At 34.3% G+C, this 13758-nt stretch overlaps 1 protein-coding gene across 2 annotated transcripts; it reads right to left on the bottom strand.

Moving 5' to 3' along the window:
• Positions 1-2368: 2368 nt before the first annotated feature.
• LOC144845203 (fibrocystin-L-like) lies at positions 2369-13261 on the bottom strand. Of its 2 annotated transcripts, XM_078702384.1 has the most exons (5): positions 13129-13261; positions 6136-6326; positions 4325-4521; positions 3536-3883; positions 2369-2412 (listed from the first exon to the last, which is right to left on the bottom strand). In XM_078702384.1, the coding sequence occupies exons 2-3, from the start codon at positions 6296-6298 to the stop codon at positions 4388-4390; spliced, it is 297 nt and encodes a 98-aa protein (XP_078558510.1). In that variant the 5' UTR covers positions 6299-6326; positions 13129-13261; the 3' UTR covers positions 2369-2412; positions 3536-3883; positions 4325-4387. The 2 variants fall into 2 exon arrangements, with proteins under 2 accessions (XP_078558510.1, XP_078558509.1); XM_078702383.1 differs by lacking the exons at positions 6136-6326; positions 13129-13261 and adding an exon at positions 4673-5776.
• Between the last annotated feature and the right edge of the window lie 497 nt (positions 13262-13758).

Here is a 13758-nt window from a genome sequence, read left to right as displayed (position 1 = left end):
TTGTATTATACCATGTACCGTCAATTCTAATAGTAACCCACACTCTAATAGTAACCCCCCTTCTAGTAGTAACCCAACTTATAAGTCAATCTATAATAATAACCCACTACTACTACTGTTATTATTAGAGTCACAAAAACTATTGAAAAAATGACATTAAGACTGGTCGTTTATTATGCAGCAATATTTTGAAAATAAGGAGATAATGCATGTTGATCTCGGGAGGACTGAGTGTTTTTGAGTTTATAAAATAAAGTTCAAACAAATTTATTTATTCGTACTGTTTTATTATTTTTCTATGATTTGCTGACCGGAAAAGTTGGGGTGGGTTACTATTTTCAGGTGCCTAATTTAAGATTAGTAATAATAACCCACTACTCCAATAGTAATCCCCTTCCCCCCCCCCCACTTCTAATAGTAACCCACCCTAAAAAACAATCAAAAAATAATAACCCAGGGTTACAATTAGAAGATTTACGGAATCAATTAGTTTAAACTAATTAATACATGCTATAGACTATTGTAGCCCAAATATCAAATTACACTTTTAATATTGCAAACATTTCCAAATTGATCAACTTGTAGTATATAACCATGTATTAATTAGTTTAAACTAATTAATCCATGCTATAATCTATAGACTATTGTAGCCCAAATATCAAATTACACTATTATTTATAATAATAACAGCAACCGGGAATCCACAAAATGTTAGGATTCAGCCAAGTAGCCTTTTTTGCAATTAAAATCTCATTACACGGAATCGCTTCGATGTTATAGAACACACTTCTCGTAGGCGTGTTGAATATGCGTGTAATAGCGTGTTGTATAAACGCGCCCATAGTTGCAACAGCCTGACAAATTGATATGGTAACACTATTAAAAACAAGTATATCAATCAGAACGTTAACATACGTTATGTTATATCTATTTTCAAATCTTTTAAAATCAAAAACTCATCAGCATCATTTTTTCATTCTTAACTTTCATCCTTATAATTATCCAATTTTGAATTGAGAATCCAGGATTTGATGTCAACAATTTCGCTACCTCTTTCTTGCCTGCAAAATGAGAAAAACAAAAATGCAATTATTCTATCATCTCTTACAGATGTATTTGTCCTAAATTTGTCCTATTTTGATGTCACATAACAGCTATCCACTTGGAATCGAGAAATTGAATATTTGCGACCAACAACCGGCCCATATTTTATAACTACTGTAGTACTGTACTTGTTAAAAAATAACACTATATTGATCTCTTTCCCTTTAATGTTCAACAATATTCCAATTAAAATGCTTAAATACAGAAGTATAGGCCTACAGATACATATGACAACCTCAGACATCCATTCTATATTAGACTGGGTTCCAGCCCGTAAATTTTGGCACATATGGCGTTTTATACGTATAATATAATACTCAGATTTACGCACTGGGGAAATATGTGAAGAAATCGATTTGCATGCCCGCAAACATCCGATAAGAATGACGTAGGTTATCATACCATATGTGCCAAATTATTTATCTTTACTATTTACGGGCTGGAACCCAGTCTAATCATATATATGCACTGCTCTTTAACCAATTGAATGCTCTTTGGCATGTGAAGAACGAACCTTTTTAAATATAAACTTACCTGTGAGATCGTCATGGTTGTATAGGTCATCTCCTATAGTAGTAAACAAAAACAATTTATAACATTAATATTTTATACATTTTCGTTCTTGATACATTGTACATTTGTGTTTTCAAATGTTTTGCTGCTAATATTGTAGTAGACTTACCTGATGTTGTGGCAATTTCTAGTTGTCCATAACTATCAGCATCATCTGCTGATAAACAACAATAAAATGTTAAGAATGTAATGTTTACGAAAATCTAATTTGTGTCTGATAAGTGCCATTTCCGGCATCTACAGTTGCACAACTCTTAAACATTTCTTATGACACAGGGACAGATTGGAATGGAAAATGGGACATGGATTAATTAATTTTAACACTAAAAAAGAACTTCATAGAAAGAGTCAATCTTAATTTCACCTCACCTCAGCAGGTATAGATTTTTATTAGTAATGTTTTATAAGCTTACCTGTGATGTTTTCTTCTTCTTTAAAAGTTTCATCTGCTGATCAATAATAAATGAAAAGTTAACAATTTAATATATTCCTAATATCTATCTGTACATTAAGTACTTTGATTGCACTGATTGCATTGAAGAACTTAAGATCTACCATAACATTTTTTCCCATGTTTAGAACCAACAAATATATGGTCTTGATTTTATGGCACTCTGGAATTGTCTCTTCTATTAGCAAAAGAAGTATTCTTATTTTACATACTTTGTTTATAAACTATATTAAAGCTTACCTGTAAAAGTATTCATTTCTACTTCTAGGCTTCTGGGTTATCTCCTATAGAAAAACACAATAAAATAATTAATTAAAAAAAATTAAGTTTTCTTATTCTTCTTACCTGTACAAGTGTTGCCACTTGTTAATTTGACAAAATTTGCTGATTTTTCAATTACCTACTGGCAGAACAGGTAAGTAAAAGATATGTACTGTGTGGGTAATAAGCTGTACGGACTATATAAAGGGCAGGAAATATTTTGAGATAATCTAGGTTTTGGCGAGATTCTGGTTTTTAAGGTGTTTATGCTTTGTGAGAGTGAAGTTTGCATTGTACCAGCAACAATGCCTATTTTTTTTTTAAAAGATGTGCCGTGTTTAAAACGTTTTCACCCGCAACTACAGCAATTACATTATAATTCTTCAAGGTTGATATGTCCTTGGCTATTGGCTGTTCTTGTGGCCTCGAAGTCTCTGCTGCCTGCTTTTTATTTTGGGCATATACCGCATCACATGCTTGTGCATATCTAGCACTTTCCTGATCTCCTGTGATTTGTGATCATTATCTGTTATTAAAAACAATCCACTTAATATGTTCCCTTATAGAAGTATTTTAACACAACTTGTTATTAAGTTGCAAAATACTGAAATTAAAGACTGCCTGAACCCAAAACAAGTAAGTGCCAGACAAAAAGCCTAAGGAAAAGCCTAGAATATTTTATTTATCCTTGTTTGACCAATGTTTGACCAATATTTATCCAATTGTTCTGGAGGTTGTCTTTAATTTGAGGTGATTTATACAGCCGATGAAATCAAATTTGAAAGTAGTCTGTAATTGGATTTTTATGGGAGTGTCGACTTGTAGGTACTTTTGGCTAGTCTTCAACATAAGTTGCTCTTAGAGTGGATACGATAGTCTACAATTGAAGATGCTTTTAAAATTGGGGTAGGGGGAAGTATTAATAGAAGGTAGTGGGTTAAATAGAGGGAGACCTGCATTGAATATTTGAAATGGACTGTAGTCTTCAAAAAGAAGTTGCTCTTAGATTGGATACGTCACTAGTCTACAATTGATGGTGATTTTTGAATTATAATGCAGTATTAAATAGAAGATGGATGGTTAATTAGAGAGAGAACTGCATTGACAATTTGAAAATGACTTATAATTAATTAAAAAATCACCAACCTTGGAATCCAGATGTTCTGCAATATCCGTTGTAAAATCTTCAATTAGATTAAACTGAACATTAAATTTCTCCAAAACTTTTACTGTTGATCTGCGATTGATATGTGGAAAACACCCTCAATGACAGAAAACTCTGTTGAGTTGATACCTTCTAGCGTGGATGAGTTGGAATAAACAATGCTGAATTCAAAGAAGTAACCACTTCCCGACAGATTAATGGCAAGATCAGTGAAGTTGGCCCAGTCATGGATTATATCTACAGTGTTGTTGCTGACGAGCTCTGCATCAGATACTCCTGGGCATTTTCCATGGATGTGAAGAATGTCCCAGATTTTGCACAATTTCAGCCTGAAAAAATCAAAAAATCATTGAATAATTCCTTTTTTTCGTAGAATATTTGTATCAAACCTATGGTGTATTACCAAAGCTTGATAGCCTACAGTATATTGGAGTTTAGAAAGAATTGTGTTAAAACCTACACTGGTATCCAATATAGAGATGCAAGGCTGAACCTCAAATGGATGGTTCTCCATAGCATCAGCCGTAAACGTATACTCATTGTGCTTTGGGTCACTAGATGCCTCTTCTTCAGCTTGCTTCTCAGAATACCTGTGAACCAATTAGTTATGTTGGTTTGTAATGATATAGGCATTATGGTTATGTTTGTTGCACGCCACACATGAGAATACAATTTAAGACTTTGGACAAGACGATACAAGCCAGTTCTATACTACAGTAACTCTACAGAAAACTCTACTTCAACTCATTACTTCTTAAATTGTGACTTACGTTGCATTGCCTGTACTTGGACCTCCTGTTGTATTTGTTGCTCTCACACCCCTTGTTGGGTCTTCAGTTGGGGGAGAAGGATCGGTCATTGCTAATAACCTCAACTTCAAGACTCTCGTACAAAGTACCGGTTTGTGCTGCATTAACAATTTCTGCTTGAAGGTTAACTAACTTATCATGTTCAAGGGTTGAATTGCCTGTAAGGAAAAAATATTAATTATTGTTTAGATATTAAAAGAATAGGTAATTAAATAAAATTCAACTCATTTCTAAACATATGAAACTGAAAAAAGAAGAAATCTGGATAGATTATGTGATACTTTAATATGGTTAAAGAAAGCTATTTACTTATTATATATACCAAACTGGCAAGATTGTTAACAAGATCTTCTTCATAGAAAACATCAACAGGAGCCACACCAAAGTCAACCATTATAACCGGTGTAGTGATGATGTCAATTGGGTCACTACCACGTATAAGTATCCAAAGAGTCTGCCAATCGCGATCAAAATAGTTCTCGCCATAAATGCTGGAGTCAGGAGTTGGCATGAACTGAACGTTTGGATCTTCTGGAACCCATATTTCTCTTTCTATTAATGGCAATGATGTCGAAAAAGTTGACAATTTTAAATATCTTCATGGAAACAGCATGTTGAACAAGTAGCTTCTAGAGTATCACAACGTATCGGTATTATTCGTAGATTAAGATATTATATTCCAAATTTTGCTTTAAGACTACTTGCTAATGCAATAGTATTACCTTGTTTTGATTACTGTAGTAATGTTTGGTCAAATTGTAACTTAGAACTTGTTAATCGTCTTCAAGTACTTCAAAATAGAGTAGCTAGAATCATTCTTTATGCTGATATGTACACCCCTATAACAGAATTGATGTCCTCACTAAAATGGAAGAGTGTCCATGACAGATGGGAAAATGATTTATTAATTATGCTATTTAAATGCCTACAGGGTTTAGCACCATCTTATTTAACAAATCTATTCAAATTTATGGACACTTTTCACACAAAAAATACAAGAAGTCAATCAACAAAAACTCTAAATGTTCCAGCATGGAACAATATTTATGGAAAGAGAATGTTTAATTATAGAGCATCAACCTTATGGAATAATCTTCCTGTACATATCCGTAAAAATTATGAGACACTTAGTCAAGTTGAATTTAAACATCTTGTATAACTTCTATTGTACATAGTTTTAATATAGCTTTTACTTTTATTTTTCTTGTATTTTTTTTCCAAATCTGGACCTCTTGGGAGACCAGTACTTGTGTATTGAAAGAGCTATTCCAGAATAAAGAAAGATTTGTATTGTATTGTATTGTATTGTATATGAACATATCTCCATCCAGCTGCCCGTTATTTGACATGACATAGTGACCTTGATGGTACACATCTAAGCGTTGAGGATTGGCATACCAGATGCCGACAACTATTTTCTGATCTGGAGCTGTGTTCAGGAAATGAAGTCATAACGTTTGAGGATTCGTTGAACTCTCATATACATCTCATAAGTCTCTCCAATTGCAACGATAGACATAAATGTGCTGATGCGCTCTTGACATGTGTACCAATGATACCTTAATGAAAAGAGCAGATTATATAAAAGATCACAGCTACAACACAGTGATTTTCCTACTCCTCAAAAAAGGGATGCCACAATAAAATTGCGTGCCCAGTCTCGGTGAATGGACTGGTCTTGTTTCAAGAGTGCAACTTTAATAGGAGGAAAGATTTAGGGAAGAATCACAGTTTACAAAAGCTAAAATTCAACATTAAAGCAGACAACCAACCTTTATGTGGACATTTTTCATCATAAGGAATTTTAAGTCCACGTCTCGGATCTCTATCCCACTCGTATGGAGAATCAGGAATAACATAACCAGGCCGTGATCCTCCTAGAATTCCACCATCTTCATCTCTGATCATTGCTTTCTTAAATGCATCACAATCCATCTCCACGCAATCAGAAAGATTAACTTTACTGTTAAGATTAAATGAAAAGTGTAATGTATTGAACTTGATTAATATTACTTGCTACCAATTATTTAAACTTCCTTCACCTGTTACCATATATATTATGTTAACCCACTTCTATATAACCCTGGCTACTTAATGGTCACTAATGGCTAAAGTAGACCCTCTGCTTAGACCACTAAACATTCCACCTTGACAGATTAATTACCCATTACCGATATTGTTATTATAATATATAGTAAATGTAGAATAAAGAATAAACACTTCAGTGCTAGCTTTCAACTATAACAGAACTTGTCTCTCTCTCACTTATTTGTATTGTAAATCGGTACATTACACTACAGTGGCGACGAGAATGGCCCTTATTGGCAAAATTGAAGAATTTATTGAAGGAAGGGAAGATTGGTCACAGTTTGTTGAGCGTTTAGACTTTAGACTAGAGTCTGAGGAAGAAGAAGAACAACAGGAAACTGATTGGCGGTACGTTGTCAATAACCAGAGGCTCTACGCAATAACCAACACGATATTCTACCAACAACAGCAATCTAACTGGATTTCACACTGTATTCGGAGACAGAACCTATGATCCCTGCGAAGTTCTTACATTTTATGACCAAAAAAGTAAATTGATAGGAAGACCGAGCCCAAGTATACTTCAGAGAAATATAAACGCTAGTCAACTAGACCGAGAAGACTATATAAGGAAGTGCTTCCAGCATCTTTTATAGAAGACAATAACTACTATGTCCAGTAGTCATTAAGTTGATTAAGTTATGTCTTGATGTTTAATTTTAATTTTAAATGTAAATAGGTTGGGTAATCATCAGGAATAGTCCTGAACAGGGAGATGAGCGCCCCTGCCCACCGATGAGTTTCGGGATCCCTTTGACCCGGAGGGAGAGTACCCGTCAGGGTTACAGTTCCCAGGTTTTTAGTTGTTTTTAAAATTAATTAGTGTTCCATGACCTTCTCATCAAAATTAACGTCTCTCATAAAATTAAGAAAAGTTGTGCTATGTCAACATAATGTCAATGACGGCGAAATGTCCCCAATATTGGGGATAGCTATGAAAACAAATAAGTAAGTAAGTAACTTGTATTTCAAGGCAAAAGAAATTACTACAGAGGAGAAGAAACAAGCAACACTGTTAACAGTTATTGGCCCATCATCTTATAAGCTTTTACGAAATTTGGTTACACCAGAAAAACCCAAGGATAAAACATTCGATGAGCTGGTAACAGCTATGAATGGGCATCACAGTCCAGTGCCTAGTGAAATTGTACAGCGATACAAATTCAACTCACGCTTTCGACGTGATAATGAAACAGTGCCTGAATTTATGGCATCGCTTCGATCGATGGCAGAATTCTGTAACTTTGGAGCCTCGCTCAATACAATGTTACGAGATCGTCTAGTTTTTGGCGTCCGTAATCACGGAATTTGGTCTTTTGGCAGAAAAAGCACTGACACTGGAAAAAGCTGTTGAAATTGCAACTAGCATCGAAACTGCAACAAGAAATGTAAGAGATCTGGCGCAGCCAACCTCTGCAGCTGCAGTTGAAAATGTAAACAAAATTGCTTACAAAAAGAAGTCAAAATTTACGGAATTGTTCAAAAAATGTCCAAAATTTCCACTTTTTAAACTTCAAGAATTATGCTATAATATTGCCATTTATGCACATATATTATGGTAACATCATCTTATAAAGCCATAGTAACTAGTTGTGTAAAAAAATAAAAAGGTCTAAATTTTGACATTTTTCGAAAAATTCACTGCGGGGGACCAAAGGAATTTTTTAGAAAAATTGCCAAATTTTCTTCTTTTTAAAATTCAATAAGTATGCTATAATATTGCAATTTATGCACATATATTGTGTTAACATCATCTTATGGAGACATAAAAACTAGTTAAGTCAAAAAATAAAAAGGTAAGTATTTGGCCATTTTTCGAAAATTTCACTGCTGGGGACCGAAGGAATTTTTCGAAAATTTGCAAAATGTTCACTTTTTAATATCCAATAATTATGCTATTATATTGTCATTTATGTATATATATTGTGTTAACATCATCTTATAGAGCCATAGTAACTAGTTATGTAAACAAATAAAAGGGTCGAAATTTTGCCATTTTTCGAAAATTTCAATGCGGGGGAAAAAAGGAATTATTTCGAAAAATGGCAAAAATGTCCACTTTTTAAAATTCGATAATTATGCTATAATATTGCAATTTATGCACATATATTGTGTTAACATAATCTTATGAAGCCATAAAAACTAGTTATGTCAAATACAAATAAGAAGTCGAAACCATGTTTTCGCTGTGGAAAGAATAACCATTTGCCAGACAAATGTTATTTTAAGCAAACAACTTGCCATTATTGTAACAAGGTAGGACACATTCAATCTGTTTGTCTTAGCAAAAAGAAGGGGAAGCCCCAAACAGTTAAAAATGTTGTGGCAGATGAGCCAAGCGATGAACCAAGCAACATAGCTACAGAAATGTATGAAGAATTATTTGGAATAAAGACCACGTCTAGTCCTCCACCTATGAAAGTTAAGATACTGTTAGATGGTTTGGATACTGAAATGGAAATTGACACAGGAGCCTCGGTATCAATAATGTCGCAGACGAAATTTAGGCAATTATGGCCTGAAAGAAAACTTGAACCATCGTCAGTTAAGCTACGTACGTACACTGGACAAATAATGGATGTTTTGGGTAAAATTAATGCTGAAGTTACATACCAGAGTACTACTACAATATTACCGTTAACGATTGTGCGAACAGATGGACCTACCCTAATTGGTCGAGACTGGCTTCAGTTTATAAAGTTGGACTGGCAACAAATCAAGGTAATAAACCAATTAGATTTAAGTTCACTGCTTGGTAAATACCAAGAAATATTTAAAGATGAACTAGGTACCCTTAAGGGTACTGAAGCAAAAATGTATGTTGATAAAGAGACAATGCCAAAATTTTGCAAAGCCAGAAATGTTCCGTATGCTTTGCGACAGAAAGTAGATGACTAACTTGAAGGCATTATTGAACCTATATAGTTTTCAGACTGGGCTGCACCAATAGTTCCGGTACTTAAGGCAGATAAATCTACCATTAGGATCTGTGGTGACTACAAAATTACTGTAAATAAAGCAGCCAAAGTTGATCAGTATCCTTTGCCCCGAAGAAAAATTTACTAAATTGGACATATGTCAAAAGCGTACCAACAATTACTCTTGGATAAAGATTCTCGAAAATATGTTGTAATCAACACTCAAAAGGGACTTTACAATATACACGGTTGCCGTTTGAAGTCTCTTCAGCACCAGCGATTTTCCAGCTTGTCATGGAAGGACTATTACAAGGAATTAAAGGTGTTACAGTATACCTGGACGATATATTAATTACGACAGGAAAGAAAGATTTTGAGCATTTCGAAACTCTTGAAACCGTCCTAAAGCGACTGGCAGATGCTGGACTTCGTCTAAAAAAGAGTAAGTGTGTTTTTATGGTTAAATCTGTTGGTTATTTGGGACACCTGATCGACAAAGAGGGATTGCATCCCACAAACGCCAAAGTGAGAGCAATTAAAGATGCTCCAGCGTCTCAAAACTTGACAGAACTGAGAGCTTATTTGGGATTATTATCTTATTATGAAGTTTTTACCAAACTTATCCAACACACTTAATTGCTCTGTTATATGCCTTACTTAGTAAGGATAAAGCTTGGAACTGGACAAATTTAGAACAATCTACTTTTGATAAATCAAAGGAATTGCTACTTTCCTGCAGAGTACTTGCACATTATGATCCAAAAAAGGAAATAATATTATCGTGTGATGCATCTCAATATGGAATTGGGGCGGTACAGAAAGACCAATCGCATTTGCATCTAGAACACTTGCAGAAGCGGAAAAAAAGTATTCGCAAATTGAGAAAGAAGGTTTGGCATGCGTTTTCGGAGTAACGCGATTTCAGTCTTACATTTATGGTAGACATTTCACATTGGTAACAGACCATAAGCCATTGCTGGGTCTTATTAATGAGGACAGACTTGTGCCTAGCCAAGCATCAGCTAGAATCCAACGTTGGGCACTGAAATTAGGTACATACAAATATACATTAAAATTCAAACTGACAAAGTCCCATGCCAATGCGGATGCCTTAAGCAGATTACCATTGCCAGGAAAACCAGAATCAATTCCACAACCTGCCGAAACTGTTCTATTGATGGAGCCAATGAACCAATCTCCAGTTTCCACAGCAGATATTAAAGGTTGGACGGTTAAAGATCCAACACTTTCTCGAGTTCTTTACTACATTAAAAAGGGTTGGCCCAATACTAATCCAAAAATTGAAAACTTGCAACCATATTGGATGGATCTGACAAAGAGAACTCTCTACACAAGATGGATGTATTTTGTGGGGAAATAGAATTGTTGTTCCACAGCCTGGTAGAAAACAGTTGCTACAAGCACTACATGACGGTCATACTGGAATTGTCAGAATGAAAAGTTTTGCTCAGGATTCGTTATGGTGGCTTATATGGACAAAGACATATCAAAGCAGTGCGATACATGCCAATCCAATCAAACTTTACCACCTAAAGCACCATTGCACCCATGGAATTGGCCAAATAGACCATGGTCACGATTACATATCGACTATGCTGGACCATTTATTGGAAAAATGTTTTTAATACGATGCATACTCAAAATGGCTTGAGGTAATTCCGGTAAATTCCTCAACGACAAATACCACAGTGGATAAGCTCAGGCTTATATTTGCATCGCATGGATTGCCAGATAAAATAGTATCCGACAATGGAACATGTTTCACCAGTGATGAATTTCATACATTCGTAAAGCGAAATGGAATAAGACATTCTTTAACAGCCCCATATCACCCATCATCGAATGGTCTTGCGGAACGTGCTGTACGCACATTTAAAGAAACAATGAAACGTATGAAAGATGGATATATCGAAACAAAAGTAGCAAGATTCTTATGTTGTAATTTGTATGTTCTTGTTATCAGTTTCTTCTTTTTAGGACCCAAGTGGAAATAAGTTTTTAACTTTTCTTGGCATTCCTTGTAATCAAGGCCTGTTTTTTCCGTGCAATTGTTTTTCTATTTTCTATGTATTATATTTTATTGTTTTTTAACCTTGATTACCAAATAAAGTTAAAAAAAAAAACAATTCAAGATTCCTATTTAAATATAGAAATACACCTCATAGCACAACTGGCAAAACACCAGCAGAATTACTGAATGGCCGAAAATTGAAAACGCATTTTGATCTTTTACACCCTTATCAAGCAGATCGTGTTATCACTCAACTTGAAAAACAGAAATTAGCCCATGATCGTCATGCAAAGAACGCACTTTTGTAGAAGGAGAGTAGGTGTATATAAAGAACTTTAGAGGACAAAATCTGAAATGGTTACCCGGAACAATAATATTAAAATCCGGTCGCATCTCATTCAAGATAAAACTAGAAGATGGACGAGTTTGTCGTCGTCATGCCGACCATATCAGGAAGCGTTATAGGCCTGTTCAAACTCATTAATCCAAATCTGAACAGTGGAAACATCACAATCGACTGTCGAAGCACAGTCTATTACTGCTCAGCGAAGAGTATACCTTACTCGCGATAGAAAACCGCCGGAAAGATATGGACATTTTTAATAACTGAAATATAGAAACTTTTATGGACATTATTACTGGACAATTTAAAATGTTGATCTTATATTTTACTTTATACAGTGCATTATACCATATACATTTAAAGTGTTATTAAACCATAACTTAGTACAGTGCTGCTTTGATTCAATTATAAATAAATAGCTTAGAATTGTTTATAATAGAAGGGAGGGAATGTAATGTATTGAACTTGATTAATATTACTTTCTACCAATTATTTATACTTCCTTCACCTGTTACCATATATATTATGTTAACCCACTTCTATATAACCCTGGCTACTTAATGGTCACTAATGGCTAAAGTAGACCCCTCTGCTGAGACCACTAAACATTCCACCTTGACAGATTAATTACCCATTACCGATATTGTTATTATATATAGTAGATGTAGAATAAAGAATAAACACTTCAGTGCTAGCTTTCAACTATAACAGAACTTGTCTCTCTCTCACTTATTTGTATTGTAAATCGGTACATTACAAAAAGTATTGTAGGTAAGTGTACTAGGTTGATGAAAATAATGCAACTAGCAAGTAAGGATACACAATGATTACATTTACGTAACTTGGATAAATGCAAGTGGTCCGTAGATATATAGGATAAATACTATTAGTACTTACCCTAAATTAGGTATATGTATGTAAACCCTGTTCTTGTCTCTGACTGTTACCTTCTTTGTACAGTACCTACAGCGGACATTGGGTGGATACCATCATCATTTGATGGATTGGTCATAGTAGCGTAATGATCTTTCTTACACGCAGTATCAAAATGAGCGAATGTGACATCTATTGATAAGAAAGAGCAAAATACCTTTATTTGTAAATGAATAAGTATGTTGAAATATATTCATTTGGTAAGTTTCACCAAAAATGTATTCCGATATTAAAGACATATTTTATGATAAAACAGTACTAAGCGACAACCTCAACATTACAGTGGTGATAACTTGGATACAATGGCAATTTTATGTTATCCAAATAAGCATTCAGCTTCATGTGTAAACAGTATGAGTATACGTTTCCTGCAATAGAACTCAACTGGTTTGTCCAAGTAAGGATTAGGTTTGTCCAAGTAAGGACCAGATTATGTCATGCTTTTACATACCTTGCAATCTTGTGCTTCCAGCAATAGCTGGGTAATTATGTATACCATGAAATGGAAAAAATGGAGCACCATTATCACCAGACATGAAATTTGCCCTCACGTATCCAGCATTTCCATTGTCTGGACCACAAGGTGCACACTGTTTTGCACTTTGACCTGCATTCTCCGGTTGATTCTGAAATATTTACATGAAAATGGGAAAATGTAATATTTTAATCAGAATTTATAAATTACGTGTCTGATTACACAATGGAATGGCATTATCAGTACACGTTAAGAAAAAGAAGGTAGAAGAGTAAGAAAGTCCTTTGACAAATTTCCTTATGAAAGTCAAGTATGCATATATAATATCTATACATTGATTTTATTTGACAGAATGCAAAATATAGTTCCCCAAACTGACAAAATAATAACATTTGAAAAACAGAATTAAAATCTTTTAAAATGAATAATAAAAATGTTCATATTTATTGAAAATGTTTATATCTTTTTTTTGCGTCTTTTTTGGGTTTCCCACTTTTATTTCATCGTCATTAACATTGTTCCATTCATTATGATTTTTACATTTATACATTATCTAATCTAATTCATCATAATTGCTTAATTACAGTATTCGGTTTGTAACATGCT

This window comes from Antedon bifida, chromosome 6 (genome assembly GCF_963402885.1).
Source record: "Antedon bifida chromosome 6, ecAntBifi1.1, whole genome shotgun sequence".
Classification (NCBI taxonomy): Eukaryota; Metazoa; Echinodermata; class Crinoidea; order Comatulida; family Antedonidae; genus Antedon; species Antedon bifida.
The sequence above is the reverse complement of the archived record's forward strand: the minus strand, read 5'-3'. Positions and strand labels throughout refer to the sequence as shown.